Raw genomic sequence first — 16080 nt, 5'->3', positions numbered from 1 at the left:
CATCAGATCGTAGATTTTAATTTCTGTTAAAAAAATAATGTTTTATGGCTTAAACCGTTACTAACAGTTGAAGAACAATGCATAAAACATCATTTTTTTTTACTAAAATATAAAAATCTGGGATCTAATATTTTGTCAGCAGTCTTATATAACTGGTTTCCATGGATTTTCTCAAAAATTGGCTCGTTTCAAGACAAAAAATAAAAAAAGTTGTCAAAACGTTCAATCTGTGAGAGTGCAGCTTTAAGATTTGAGGATTTTATCACAGCTGAGGAAAAAAAGACTTCTAAAACATCATCCATCGCAGAAACACATACATCACGAATTAAAGACACATCGGCACAATAATAATTGAAATATAAATACTTTATGGCACACATGCTGTCATGCATGTATCAAATAGCATAAGTACATGATTGTATAAAACTCACTTCCGAATAAAATAAGCTATAAATAACTTTACATTTCAAGCCAGTCAAACAATATCAAAGTATAAATAAGGGGCAATTGCGAATAACTATTTGTACCTCCGGTCGGCCCTAACAAGTTTGCGAACTCTCTCGCTTCACGTGTATCGATAGGCTGACAGATTGTTATAAATAACGCTTTCCTTGTTTTTTGATGATGTCATTACCGTTCATAAGGCACGAGCGTACTCATTTATTTATACGTGCGTCAGAATTTAAACAATGTGTTATCCATCGACACTACAAATAAGTCTTGAACACCATATAAAGACCTGGATGACCTAGCTGTTGTAAAAGTTGTTTATACAACCAAAACTCGCTTTGTCGAAGTCGTTGGGGCCTCAGGAACAACTTCGAGAAAACGGGAATTCAATATAACAGAATTACAAAATATGGTAAACGAACCCAAAAACATTCGAAAACAGTTCGACATAAGCATATATTCGAGATATCAGAGTTCGACACATAACGAGTTTCGATTGTACGTGCATCTTAAACAAGGGTTTTGCAACTTTCATATTTCTGTTTGTAAAAGTTACTCCCGACCACTACCCTAGTTGTTGACACTATACACATCGAGCACGAAGCATGAGTTATGGATATTTTCAATCACAAGGGTTGGGTTGTATGCAACATATTATAAAGCCTACCATGCAATAGGAATGAGGAATGATAGTTTATTGATCTCTCGTTGTAATTTATCCATACACTATATATTGCAAGGTACTAGTTCCCTGTTACCATTCTGCTATCAGTATGGATATCTTAGTTTAAAATAAACTGTTAGCTATATTGTCACTAAACTAGAGCTTTGTGGGTATATACAATAAATGTATATGTAATAGCCCTAATACAACATTTGTGCCTCGTCCATCCTAGCCTAAATCTCCAAACTAGACTTGTGCAGCATCATCGCATTAAGTTTGTAAACTTTCGCAAACCCTCAAGATTTGCAATCATCTTTGTGCAATAAATAGTATCTTCGTTTCCGCCATGGATAGTTCCAATGAGAAAAGCATCTTTTCCTTCAGTAAAACGTGAATCGTCCTCTTTTTCTTCTTCCAGAAGCATGTTCTTGTTTAAAACATAAACATACGCACCTGAATCACCTGGCTCAGAAAACACTCTATTCTTATATGATTCTATTTCAATAAAACCGAGTCTATTGTCATATGCACCCTCGAGAGCTTTTACTCTTCCTAGAGTGATTTTTGTAGTTTCACCATATTTCATAACAATGTCTCCGTTACGTACATCGTCGCATTGTTCTGCATGGACGTCGAATGTCGGTTCTCTTGTCAAACCTAAAACAAAGTTTCAAATTTATTTTAAAATTAAAAACAAACTCACTCCAAGCCTGAACGTGTGTGCCAGTTTTAAAAAGGAAAATTCAGATTTGATTCAATTTAAACGACTTTTAACTGCATCATTTGTTTTTGTTCATAACATGATGTAGGAGTCGTCATATAAAACACAAATCTAATTGACGACCTCAGCAAATATATTAGGTTCCGAGCCTTTGGCGAGCTATTTTACGTAATTACTGGACGTTAAAAAGTGAAAAAGCCTATCGTTTTGGGTTTCTATTTAGTCTAAGACACACGAAAAAGGATTTTTGTGTCCTTTTTTTACTGCCAATTATGAAATAAATTGAAAGAACAGTATATATATACAAGCACCGATAAGCGATCCAATTGAATGAAAAACGAATGTCATACTTTTAAGGTGTTAACAATATCTTCCCCATTTTTAACTCTAACAATCTATTAAAAACGGTTTCGACATTTCAGTCTTAAATTATAACCTTTGATGATATCTCAGTAAAAAAAGATCGCTGTCAATCTATTACAGCGATATGTCATCAAAAGGTTAATATTAACGAGTTTGTTTTCGGTTTCCGAAATTGACCCTTTTTGCACCCAATCCTATTGATGTTATTGGCTTGTGACAATTTAATTTTTTATCCCATTGTGTTAATCTTTTGGGAAATCTAATGCATATGAAAGAGTGTAAACTAATGTTGTTACAAAAAATTATGAATAATGTTACCGGTAAATGTTTATAATGTTATTGTTACACGTTTTAGTATTTTGTTTAATAAGGGTTTATTTTATTATTAACTACTAAAACACGAATGATTCTTTATTATGTCATCAGTAGTTTAATCTCTTTCGCAGAGTTTAAACAATATATTTTGTCCTTTCAAGAACATGTGCTGATGAACGTGAAAGAGAATAAGCAAACCTAGTTCATTCCAAAGTGTTTCAAAGGATGTTAAAGGCGATTCTAATTGAACAACTGCAACATCCGCATGTGCAATATCTTCTCCCCCATTTATCGTAAGATTTCCAAACACGATTTCAATATCTGAATCCTCCTTAATTTGCTGATATCCTTTACTCGTTTTCCTTTCATGAAACGCATCTGAGTTGTTGTCCTTTGAGTTTTTGTCTGTCTCATCTTTAGAAAGAAAGACGTGCCCTGCAGTCAACGCAAGAAGGTCATTTGATTGCCCAGGAACTGGACTTTGAAGCGTTCCTACAGGGCTCCATATATTTAACATTCCAGAACCGACTGACCTAAAGAACATTTTTATTGGCATACACTCTCTGACATCCACCTCATATCCTTCAAATTTTCTAGGAAAAGGATCCCACCCTATCGGAATCAATCCCTTGACCAAAACATACACGACAATGCATTCCTTGTCTTCCAGTTTAATTTCATGAGTTTTATTTCCTTTGCATCTGTAAAAACTGTGCGATATTCTCAAAAAGTTTGGCCACTTGTGAAAGAGTCTTTGAGCATTTCGTACAGCAGCGTTCATTCTATTTTCAGACTCTCTGGTTAGGAACTTCTTTTTATTTTTTGTTTCTTCCTCTCTTACTCTTCGATTTTCATCACTAACGGCGCACTTATCTTTTGAAAGCAATGGGTATCCCATCAAACTCTCGGTGTCGGAAAGTGGTGAAGCTACAAGCAAAGGCTTTTGGGACATATGGTCAAAAACGGCATAAAGTTTTTCAGCCTTTCCGTATTTCTGCTTTATGTCGTCACACACCAGTTTGCACAAATCTCTTTGAATTTCCTTCGCTGAAGAAAGCAACTGAATTGCTTGCTCAAATGTAGAATACGAGTCTGGCGTAAGCCCTTGATGGATTAAGGCTTTTGCTGCTGATACATCACGTCTTTGTAAGCAGTCTCTCCATGTGCGCGTTACTGTTAAAAACAAGGAATACTAGTATTTAAATTGATTATTCAAAACTATATTTCGCTCACGCGTTTTTTTAAATGTTTTGTCGAAACGGCCTTATTTCATTTGATAAGCAAGGACAATAGTTTTCAGTGTTCCGTGAAGTTCCAACACTTGCAATTTAAAGAAAGTAAGCAGTAAGCACTTAGTGAGAACTTCCATTCCCCAAAAGACATTTTCATATACATTTTACAATGGTAACTAAATCTACACAGTATAATTTATGTGTTACAGTTGTGCCAAATACTTAAGTTTAGCAACGCTTGTTTTTAATGTATAATATTCAATCAATGTATATAATACACTTTACTTTCAAGAATGAAATGTTGGTAATGAGATCTAATGGAAAGAAATGGAACATTATTTAAAATGATATTAAATATTGATGCATTGGAAACATATTGAAATATATGTATATATCGTATAGCATATTAACTTAAATGCATAACTGTTAATTTTTATTATTGACTTTAAAAGCGTCTTTTTTCATATATATTTCCAGCGCTCATTTCCCCCGAGAAACAAGTCCATGACCAATTTGGTGGGGCCTTACCACGAGGAGCCTCAGGCTGCTGAATGTCTTTTTCTCTTTTGCCTTTTCTATCATACAAAACCATTTCAGAAAAAGCAGGTGAAATGGTTTTTGTCTGAAATGGAATAAAATGCCAAATCAAACAATAATATTAACAAGAGCTGTCACAGAGACACTTGACTATTCCGACGCTTTTCAGTGTAAGGATTGAAAAGATTTGACGAAACATGCATGGATCACTGTCATGAATAGATTTCAATGCATTACATGATGTGCTGAGATATTAACATAAATTGAATTGAAAAATATTTGAGGTGGTACGCAAACTTAAACGTAAATTCCAAGTAAAAAAAAGATCAAAATGCTTCATACAGTGACCTCCTCCTGTGTACATGTTGAGTGCATGATGGTGAACAAGCGTGCAAAGTTTAAAAGCCAGATGTCAATGGACTTTAACCATATTTGAGGTGGTACGCAAACTTTAACGTAAATTTTAAGTAAAAAAGGGAGCATAATTCTGTCAAAATGCTTCAAAATGCAAAAGTGACCTCCTACTGTGTACAGGTTGGGGGCATGACGGTGAACAAGCGTGTGAAGTTTCAAAGCCAGATGTCAATGGACTTTGAAAATATTTGAGGTGGTACGCAAACTTTAACATAAGTGGTTACGCCGACGCCGACGCTCCGGTAACTAAGATAGCTCTTCTTATTCTGCGAATAGTTGAGCTAAAAATGATTATGCCTAATATTTTAATAAAGCTTAATTTTATACCTTGTTCGAATGTTACTGAAATGATTTCTTGTCTCGACCTAAGGCAGTATTGATATTGTCCAACAGCAGTCACAGTAAGTGACGAGTGCCACCGAAGTGCCATCCAGTTCAATGGATTTTGCCTCTACTAATATGCCTACATTCAGGAAGAGCTATCATAAACTATAAGCATTTGCCAGACCACATGACGGTTGACCTCCAGTAAATAATGAGTATCATATACACAACAAGAGCTGTCACAAAATTGCCACATGATGTGGCGCGTAGTGGACGTGTTTAACTCGGAGAGAAAAACATTGGATTTTTAAGAAATATTTCAATAGATAAAGTCAGAATCTATTTACAAAATTGTGGACTAAGATAACTTTGCAGTAACGGACTTAATATGGGATTACATAATTATGACCAAAAGCGAAAGGTTATAAATAGCGGACAATGTAAACAAAAGCAAATTGACCAAACAGAGAGGCCCGACCGATGATACAAACACATCGGTAAGTGAGAATCTGGGAAAACTTAGTGCTGTGTTGTTTCCTGACGCGAATGATTCTGAAAGTGAAGACCGTGAGTGAGCCCCAGTGAAGTTTTCAACAAAAACCTTGTGGCGATTTCGGGCAGAGACAAGATGGCGAAAGGGGTCGCGAACCCACCAAAATTGACTTGATGGATTGTATGAAATCTATGGGCGAAAAGGTATCAGTTATGAAAGAGAAATTGAACTCTTTTGAAACACTCTAGCACAATGTTATGGATCTGAAAAGGATTTAAAAAGATATGGGTAACTCTTGAAGACCGAGTTAAATGTACTGATGAGCGGGTAGGCAATCTGGAGGACAAAGTTGATTTGGTTGACGTTGAGTCGGCACAGATGGCGGACAGGATGACCACTTTAAAAAAAAACAGAGGGAGAAACTTCTGGACGATGTTGCGCAATTTATTAGGAAAGGGGCAAAGGAAACCATATTGGGTGAGAGTGACATGTACATGTTAAAATGTTTCACTTATTCTTCGGAACATTAATCGGAATCGAAAAATAGACGCCATTTTGGTACGATACAAATTTGGTGACCGAATATGGAAAAATATGGGGTCACGTGGTGACCAGTCCTGGACCACTGGCGTTGCGTCATTTATGTTGACTTATACCCAAGCCTCGAAGACAACTCCATCGGCAAAGAGTCAGCTGTGGTCACCGATGACAAGCTTTGTCTAAACCCTTAATATACCCTCAAGCTCGCGAAGGAGACGGCCGAGTCCATTCGCTTTGAGCGCGTTCACCAGTCTCCAGGACATCGTTGCAAAATTCACGTTTTTAAGGACCGGAGGTAGTTAGGAGGCGATGGAAGCATTAGGCGGGAACGGGTCATCAGATGTAGGAGCAGCTTCCACCGGAAGTACTGGACAAGCACCAGGTTGAAGTACGCCAGAGAGGAGAGCAAGCATTCATGGATAGTGTACGACACCCTGTACGTAGACGAAAAGCCGGTGAGGAGCAAGGATACGAGTGAGATGACCTCTCGGTTTTATCATGGAACGTCCATGGACTTAACTACGGGCAAGATAGAGAGTATATAGACTTTGTAAATATTTGAGATAAATATAATATTTGATCATGGTTTGATTCTTCTAGTAATCTAGTAATTTAAAGCGATATAAATCACATTTTTAAAATCGTAAATTTCGACATAGGAACGCTAAGCGAAAAAGTGGTAGAATAGTATTATATTATAAAGATTTTAACCGATGAAATTGAAATAATTAGAAATCAATTAAATACAATGATTTGGCTAAAATTTGATCGCACCTTTTTTAACATCCTCGAAAATATTTATTCATGTGAAACCTACATTTGGGACGAGGACTTGCTCATATATAATACTGGTAATGTCGAATTATTTGACAGTTTATAAAACGATCTGTTTTAAATGATAGTCTTGGTTGTGTTTTTGTCTGTGGTGACTTGAACAGTAGGGCGGGAGATAAAAAAAAGTCTATGTTGTTCATAAGATATAATTGTTACACTGAGTCACGATTACGAACTTTATTGCACCCCTGGCAGGGCCTCATTCAATAGTTCACATAATAATCACGGGATACAACTTTTTGATACTTGAAAAAAAGGTTCAGAATCTGATGTTATAGCTGCACTCTCGCAGATTGACCGTTTTGACTTTTTTGTCTGAATGAACCGATTTTTGCGTAAATATCTGGAAATCTGTGTTATAAGACTGTTGACAACAAATCAGAGGGCAGTTTTTATATTTGTGTTCCAAATTTTATGTTTTATGGCTTAAAGCGTTTCTTACGCTTAAAGAAAAATGAGTTTTTTCGGTATAGAACATATTTTTCGAAATATGAAAAACAGAAACTGTGAAACACTTATGCAATAACTGGCTGATTCCATAACAAAAGAATAAAAAGTAATTCAAACGGTTAATCTGTGAGAGTGCAGCTTTAATAACTAGAGAGGATTTACTTTAGTTTATATTATATAATAGCTATTTAGCAAAATTATTTACTATATTTATTATATAATTTTATTATATACTTTTATCTCTGATACAGAAATATTAACAATATCTAATTAAAGAAAATTACCATATTCATACTTATATTTATACTAAATTGACATTTTATGGTGGCCATTTTGAATGCCATCTTGGATTTCTTAGCCCGCACCACGCGTTGAATATTTCTGCCATCACTTGCATACACTACAACCTAACATTTTGGTTTATATGCTTGTCTCATGCACTTAAACTAATAAATAAATGACCCGATTGTCACTATCATTTCTAGTCATTGATAATTAGTCATAAATGATAATTATAAGCATGATATTAAAATGCTTTTTGTTGCTATGGACTATTTTTAGAATTCTTTTCAACAACACACACTTAAAAGAATGTTGAAATCATATATATATATATATATATATATATATATATATATATATATATATATATATATATATATATATATATATATATTTATATGCACATATTTACAAACTGTTTTTTACAGAAGCATAAAGAACTTCAAGAAGTTTAAAGGTTAAGGTAGATTACCCTGGCGCACATATTTAAAATTTAGGGAAAAATGGTTGCCATGGCAACCTAATGAGTAATTCTGTATATTTTTTTTGTTTTATAAAAAATGTTTGCAAGATTTAAAGGAAAAGTAAATACTACGTAAATAATGTATTTACTGAGATCTTGTCACAATGTATTTACTAATACAGTTCCTGTTTTCAATATTAAGGGTCATGGTGGCCATCTTGGATTTTGGCAGCTATCTTGGACGAAATTGAGAAGGGTCCTGAGCTTTTCTTAACCTGAACACACATATGTATCAATTGGCAAAACTTCATAATTTTAACCCAAAGTGCACAATTTGGTGAAATTTTGTCACGATATGACTGGACTAATATGGGTCATCTACCTGTCACCCCCAACACCGACTAGCTTTTTGCCTTCAAGGTCATCGTGACCTCGGCCTTTAACATGATGACCCCTTAAATCATCTACTGGTCAAGCCCAACCCCCAAGTCTAGTTTGAGTGTCATGGGTGCAAGCATTGGCGAGTTATCACTAGGGCAACCTTTTCACATTCAATGTCACAGTGACCTTGACCTTTGAGCCCATAAATCAATAGGGGTCATTTACTGGTCATGCCCAACCTTCATGTCAAGTTTGATGACCAAAGGTTCAGGAATCGTTGAGTTATCACTCGGACAAGCTTTGGTCTACCGACGGACCGACCTACCGACCGATCGACCGACATGTGCAAAACATTATACCCGAAGGGGGGGCATACAAATCTGAACATACTGATTTCATGTGGTAGTAAAAATCTGCGAATTCGTGGGATTCTTTAAATAGACTTACGCATTTTTTGGACACCAAAGGAAATTGCCTTTTTATCTCGTGTCTTAACCCGATGTTTTCTAAAATGCATTTCAAGCTTTCTGCATATTAGCCAATGTTGCCGGCGAGATTTTAACAAGGTCTTACAGCGTATTCGATTGTTTTTTGCGTGACCTCGCCGCATTCCCTGTGATGTGTTAGTAAGCTACTTCAAAGCTTAATAAATCAGTGGGTGAAACGTAAAGCCGACACGAGAGCAATTGAGATGCGAAAGAGTGGACGTGTTACAACGCTGAATGACATCTTAGGCGTCACACTTTTTCCAGTGTTCAACAAAGTGTATTTCATGAAAATGTTAACATCATTAATTTGCCATCGAACATCTTACCCTTAATTAGTGAGCAGTTATAAATTAAAACATAACACATACGATAGAAAACATGTTTTTTTGAAAACACTCACTAAGAAAAAATAAACTTTGACAGGAATCATAACATTTTAAAAACATGTTTATTGTAAGTGCAGTAGAATTCAGATCCTAAATCATTTCATACCTGAAGTGAAGTTTTATGGTGATTGTATAATTTGAACTAGGCATTCGAAGAGTTTTATTTTGCCACCTTACCTTGTTATGATTGAATGACAAAACATTACGTCCTTAGACAATAATCAAATTAATCGTATCCAACATATGCACTGTATACAGAGGGCAATGATCCACCAAAAACGCACAGCCGCATTCATTTTGTTTTGAAACAAATGTTGTTGTTTTTTTCATTTCTTATCCAAAATTTTCTGGAGAAATGATTTCAAGAAATGATTTTGAGATTAAATAAATTCCTGTTGAAATATGTAACATATGTATGTTTGTGTAACTTTTTATCCATGGCATTTACACTTATTTAAGGTGCATAAATGGCTTCAATCTTGAAATTGAAACAATTTTTACCTTCGATAATAATCGAATGTTTTCTTTCCTTTTTTAAAACACATGCCTGAAAAACTAAAGACTAATTTTTCCTGCCCTGATTCGTGATAATGGTATCTAAACTTGACTCTCAGGTTTACATAAACTCATATGGCTTACCAAAGTGGACGTTTTGAAAGGACTTACTATTCATTGTTATTATTATTCGTGAGCCAAGAAATGCGTTCTCAAAAAGCTCTAAAATATTTTTGGAGATGTTCTGTACTTTATGCATAGAAAGAAAGTGTCCATATAAGTGTTCTCCACAAAGCAAGATTTGAAAAAACAACATGTGTTGTATTACAATTTCCCATTAGTATGATGTTGATTTTTAACTTATGGCTACTGAGCTTGTTTCTGTAGCTTTTCATAAAAATATCTATGGTCATCTATAGTTAAATAGTAGCAATGCCTATAACCTGATTCTTTTGTTATTCACTATGTTCAACCTCATTGTGGAAATACCTGACTACTTTATAAGAAACTATAAGTTATACTTATTCCTTACCTGACGTTCAGATTCGAAGACACTGCAATCCTTCAGATTTTGTATCACGGTGTGTGGGATTTGCTTAATCGTATTTAACAGCGACATCAGCGCTTCGGTTGTAAATGTCACTTGCAATAGTTCAATATGGGTGATGGAGGCTGGAGGGAGAAGGTGAAGCTCACCGAGATGGGTAAAGGCTATACAAATGTATTTTAACTGAGATAAACATGGAAGTGTATCGCACAGTAACATGACATTATTCACGCGAGACAATTGAAGATGTTGTAGCTTACCACTCCACAAATCTGTACGTTTAAATTTATGAAACATGTATTGTTCTACATCCGACGATACAGAAAGTAATTTACATTCGAGTAAATTTGTTTGATCCACTTGTACTTGTACTGTATTGTGTCCCAATATACTCAGATAGTTAAGCCTGTGACACTGGGACAGGTCATACTGCCCATCACGCTCCTCCAGTGTCACTGCTTTGAAGGAGTCGGAGGAGGATGTGATCACCTCCTGCAGCTCTTCCCCATTAATTTGATCATTGCATCCCTGGATGTATAGTGACTGAATATGTTCCTTGTTTATCATCATCATCAGCTTTTTTAACACTACGACATCCTCGTTTCTATGAATCCAGAAGTGTGTGAGACAGAGCGGTATGTCACCATAGTTGTTCGCCTTAGCTTCACGGTGCCCGGAGAGAATCAGGTCCTGTAGTAGTTCAGCCTCTTCATTGTCGATTGATGGATGGAATGGAGGTCTAGAACTATTGATCCATGAAGACATTTGCACACCGAGCTCGGGCTTCATTCCACATATGAAAATAAATATCTGAGAAACATCTCCCAAGATATTTTCCTTATTATCGTGTCCGTACTTGTTTGATAGCTGACTGTAGTCGTTTTCATTTAAACATAAATGAAGAGCCGCTAAAAACTCTTGAAGTGTTTTATGAAAGAATGAAAAGTGAGATGATTTCTTGATCAATGAGTTGGATTTCTTCTCCGTGAGTAAGCCTGACTTCAATGCAAATTCAACCTGCTTCCTAATTAACAAAGCGTTGACTGTTTCGTTGCTGAAAACAACAGACGAATCTCTGCACTCTGAAAACAAAGTTGTGTATGCTAACTTTGCCAGCGCAAGGTAAACCATGGGATTTTGCGTAAAGCATTCATGTTCCTTTAATACAGATGGCAGTTCAATTTCCGGAATGTTATGCCCGCTTTGCATATCACTAAGTCTACATGATAGCATGTTTATCACGCCAGCATAAATGTCACACTTTGAATCGGTTAACGATTTGCCCTCGAACCACAGGCACACGAGCTGGGTGATACTGATAGGTGCCGACAATAATCCTTTAAGACCCTTCTCTGACACCATTTCCATGAAAGCCTCTGGTGTCCGTTCATTCTTATTTCCCTCATTAAGAATGTTGATGATATTTTCCACGAGTTGCCTTGTGTCTGCTGCTCCTTCTATTTCAAGATATTTGTCGATCTTTGAATCCTGCACTCTAAACTGTGACAGTCGCCAGGGACGCGTTGTCGTGAGGAGTGTGGCCTTGTTGGCCGAATTCCGGAAAGGGGTGACTTTTTCCTCAGTTTTGCAGATACAGTTTTCGTTTTCCGGATGGATCCATTCGTCGAGGCCGTCAGCTATGATTAAACATGTTTCACTTTCCAGCACCGTCTGCAATAGCCGGTAGCCATCATCGGCATCCTTCTCGTGGTAGATTTTACGTATAAGTTGATCCTTGATCATTCGTGCTAGATCACACGTTTTACCTGAATCTCGTAGGGTGACATGAAACAAAAATGCAAACTCTTTGAAGAAATCTGGGTCAGCAAAGCTCGTTTTAATACCGACGTTTTCCTCCGCTGGTAAATACTGGTGAGCCCAATCCAGGGCACACATTATGGAGAATGTGGATTTGCCATTGCCCGGTTCTCCAACAAGGAAAACATTTCTGAGCAACTGATCTTCTTTTAAGAAGACATCTGAAAATTTTGCAATATTTTGACCGCTTTCTTTGTTGTCAATTTTGCCAATTTTTCGATGATCTTTCTCCACAATTTTCGGTGCCACGTAGAATTTCCTGAGTTTGGCGTTCTTTTCTCCGAGAATGGGAGATATCAGCATGTCAGCCAAAGTGGTTTGGTAATAGTTTGCCAAACGCATTCGTAATCCTGAAGTAAATGTAAAGATATATCATTAAAAACATAAAAAAAATACGTTTTCATAATGACAAGACGCTCGGTACAAAAGATAACAAGAGGGCCAAATAGCCCTGAACCGCTCACCTGTCATATATTGCACATTGGTTTGATAAGAAATCTGGATGGTTCAAAGTAGTTAAGGTTTTTTAGAAGTCTGGGTCATTTTTTACCCCAATGCCAAAGTTTGGACAATAAAGGTAGAGGTCCACTTAATGATGTATTATGCCAAATAGCTCTAGTCCTTGTGAATTCGGAGAGAATTTTTTTTTTATGCTTCTATTATATACAAATATTGAAAACCTAAGCCTATGAACAAGGGGCGTGGCCAATTTTGACCCCAGGGCTAAAGTTTGAACAATCGTAATAGTGGTCCAATAAACGATGCTTCATACCAAACATCTAAGGCCTTCGCCTTTTGGTTTCGGAGAAGAAGTTTTTTAAGTTTTCATCATTTACATATATAAGGAAACCCATGACCGCCCGGGTGGGGCCATTTTTTGACCCCAGGGCCAAAGATTGGACAATATTGGTACAGGTCAACTAGATGATATATCATGCCAAATATCTAAGCTCTTGTCACTACTTGATTTTACGTGTGTATCTATATATGTATATTTGTTATTAATTGATGTATGTGGCCCATATTGAAAACTGGTATGTGTACTAAATATGTTATCCAGTTTAAATTAAGACGTTACTTGTCTTTGTGAGTTCGGAGAAGATTTTTTAAGTTTTCACTATAACACATATAGAGAAAACCCATCAGCCCCGGGGTGTGGCCAATTTTGACCCCAGGGCCATAATTTGAACAAATTTTGTAGAGGTCCACTAGACGATGAATCATGCCAGATATCTAAGCTCTAAGCCACGTAAGTTCAGAGGAGATGATTTTTGATGTTTTCACTATAAACATATAGAGAAAACACATGACCCCAAAGGAGGCGGGGCCAATTTTGACCCCAAGGCCATAATTTGAAAAAATCTTTGTAGAGGTCCACTAGACGATGAACCATGCCAAATATCTAAGCTCTAGTCCAAGTAAGTTCAGAGAACAAGATTTTTGAAGTTTTAACTATAGGCGGGGCCAATTTTGACCCCAAGGCCATAATTTAAACAATCTTTGTAAAGGTCCACTAGACGATGAATCATGCCAAATATCTAAGCTCTAGTCCAAGGAAGTTCAGAGGAGAAGATTTTTGAAGTTTTAACTATAAACATATAGAGAATACCCATGACACCCCCCACCCTGGGGCGGGGCCAATTTTGACCCCAAGGCCATAATTTGAACAATCTTTGTAAAGGTCCACTAGACGATGAATCATGCCAAATATCTAAGCTCTAGTCCAAGTAAGTTAAGAGGAGAAGATTTTTGATGTTTTAACTATAAACATATCAAGTATACCCATGACCCCCCGGGGCGGGGCCAATTTTGACCCCAAGGCCATAATTTAAACAATCTTTGTAGAAGTCCACTAGACGATGAACCACGCCAAATATCTAAGCTCTAGTCCAAGTAAGTTCAAAGGAGAAGATTTTTGAAGTTTTCACTATAACACATATGGAGAAAACCCATCAGCCCCCGGGGCGGGGCCAATTTTGACCCCAAGGCCATAATTTGAACAATCTTTGTAGAGGTCCACTAGACGATGAATCATGCCAAATATCTAAGCTCTAGTCCAAGTAAGTTCAGAGGAGAAGATTTTTGATGTTTTAACTATAAACATATAGAGAATACCCATGACCCCCCGGGGCGGGGCCAATTTTGACCCCAGGGCCATAATTTGAACAAACTTTGTAGAGGTCCACTAGACAATGAATCATGCCAAATATCTAAGCTCTAGGCCAAGTAAGTTCAGAGGAGAAGATTTTTGATGTTTTCACTATAAACATATAGAGAAAACCCATGACCCCCCAAGGAGGCGGGGCCAATTTTGACCCCAAGGCCATAATTTGAACAATCTTTGTAGAGGTCCACTAGACGATGAATCATGCCAAATATCTAAGCTCTAGGCCAAGTAAGTTCAGAGTAGAAGATTTTTTAAGGTTTTCACTATAAACATAAAAAGAAAACCCATGACCCCCCTGGGCGGGGCCAATTTTGACCCCAGGACCATAATTTGAACAATCTTTGTAGAGGTCCACTAGACAATGGATCATGCCAAATATCTAAGCTCTAGGCCAAGTAAGTTCAGAGGAGAAGATTTTTTAAATTTTCACTATAAACATAGAGAGAAAACCCATGATCCCCCGGGGCGAGGCCAATTTTGACCCAAGGGCCATAATGTGAACAAACTTTGTAGAGGTCCACTAGACGATGAATCTTGCCAAATATCTAAGCTCTAGGCCAAGTATGTTCAGAGAAGAAGATTTTTTAAGTTTTCACTATAAACATATAGAGAAAATCCATGACCCCCCGGGGCGGGGCCAATTTTGACCCAAGGGCCATAATTTGAACAATCTTGGTAGAGGACCATTTGGTAATCATACCTACCATATATCAACGGCCTAAGCCTTGTGGTTTGGGAGAAGAAGATTTTTAAAGTTTTTCCTTTTGGTTGCCATGGCAACCAGAGTTCTGCATGGAATTGAATTCTTTGAACAACTTTGATAGAAGACCACCGAAGGAACATCCCTATGAAGTTTTATTAATATTGGCCCAGCGGTTAAGGAGATGTCTTTTAAGTAAATTGTTGACGGACGACGCACGACGGACAAAAGGCGATCACAAAAGCTCACCTTGTCACAAAGTGACAGGTGAGCTAAAAATATGCAATATCACAAGACCCTTGATGCAGACGATATATATCAACAGACGCTTGTTAAGAAGATTAGAAGCAGAATTATCAAAAGATGTCTGTTGCAAAAAATAAGTAGCAGCCTTTAACAAGAGGCCCGGGACCAAAGATAAGACGCAGCATTATCACAAGATGCTTGTTACAGAAGATAAGTAGCAGCCTTTACCGAGACATTTAGTCCAGAAGATAAGTAACAGCATTATTACAAGACGCTTGGTACATAAAGATAAAGATAAAGAGGCAGAATTATTACAAGACGCTTGTTACAGAAGATAAGAAGCAGCATTATCACAAGACGCTTGTTGCAGATGATAAGAAGTAGCATTATCACAAGACGCTTGTTGCAGAATAAACGTAGCAGCATTATCATAAGACAATTAGAAGCAGCATTATAAGTATATATCACAAGTTTCCGGTAGTACGGATAGAAAAGTCCGACCCGGGGGCACGCGCTTAAACTGATAATGAGGCTTGCAGAGTCACAGGCCACGCAACGTGCCCGAGGGTCGGATTTTCCTATTCGGACCGGAAAAACATGATCGATATTTTTTCTTGCACATCTAAAATTATCAAATTGTGGTAAAATTGATATAGAAAACGCACTTATGTACATTTTACGAACCAGCGCGTGCGACATCGTTTACGTCATAAACCGCAATTATTTAGTTTAGTTTAAACCTATTTATTTTACAACGACTGTGAAACAAG

The 16080-nt window shown here is 36.9% G+C and overlaps 1 protein-coding gene across 1 annotated transcript; it reads right to left on the bottom strand.

Moving 5' to 3' along the window:
* Positions 1-1325: 1325 nt before the first annotated feature.
* Positions 1326-3346, bottom strand: LOC128245664 (uncharacterized). Its single transcript, XM_052963877.1, has 2 exons — positions 2712-3346; positions 1326-1771 (listed from the first exon to the last, which is right to left on the bottom strand). The coding sequence occupies exons 1-2, from the start codon at positions 3292-3294 to the stop codon at positions 1377-1379; spliced, it is 978 nt and encodes a 325-aa protein (XP_052819837.1). The 5' UTR covers positions 3295-3346; the 3' UTR covers positions 1326-1376.
* Positions 3347-16080: the final 12734 nt, after the last annotated feature.

This window comes from Mya arenaria, chromosome 9 (genome assembly GCF_026914265.1).
Source record: "Mya arenaria isolate MELC-2E11 chromosome 9, ASM2691426v1".
NCBI lineage: Eukaryota > Metazoa > Mollusca > Bivalvia > Myida > Myidae > Mya > Mya arenaria.
Note: the sequence above shows the minus strand (reverse complement) of the source record. Positions and strands in the feature narration are given on the sequence as shown.

What these genes read in the sequence shown, in the direction of transcription:
- LOC128245664 (XM_052963877.1), bottom strand. Translation starts at nt 3,294, where the DNA reads ATGAACGCTGCTGTACGAAATGCTCAAAGACTCTTTCACAAGTGGCCA. An exon ending in AACACTTTGGAATGAACTAG is followed by an intron (nt 1,772 to 2,711) that starts GTTTGCTTATTC and finishes ACTTTGTTTTAG; the next exon opens with GTTTGACAAGAGAACCGACA.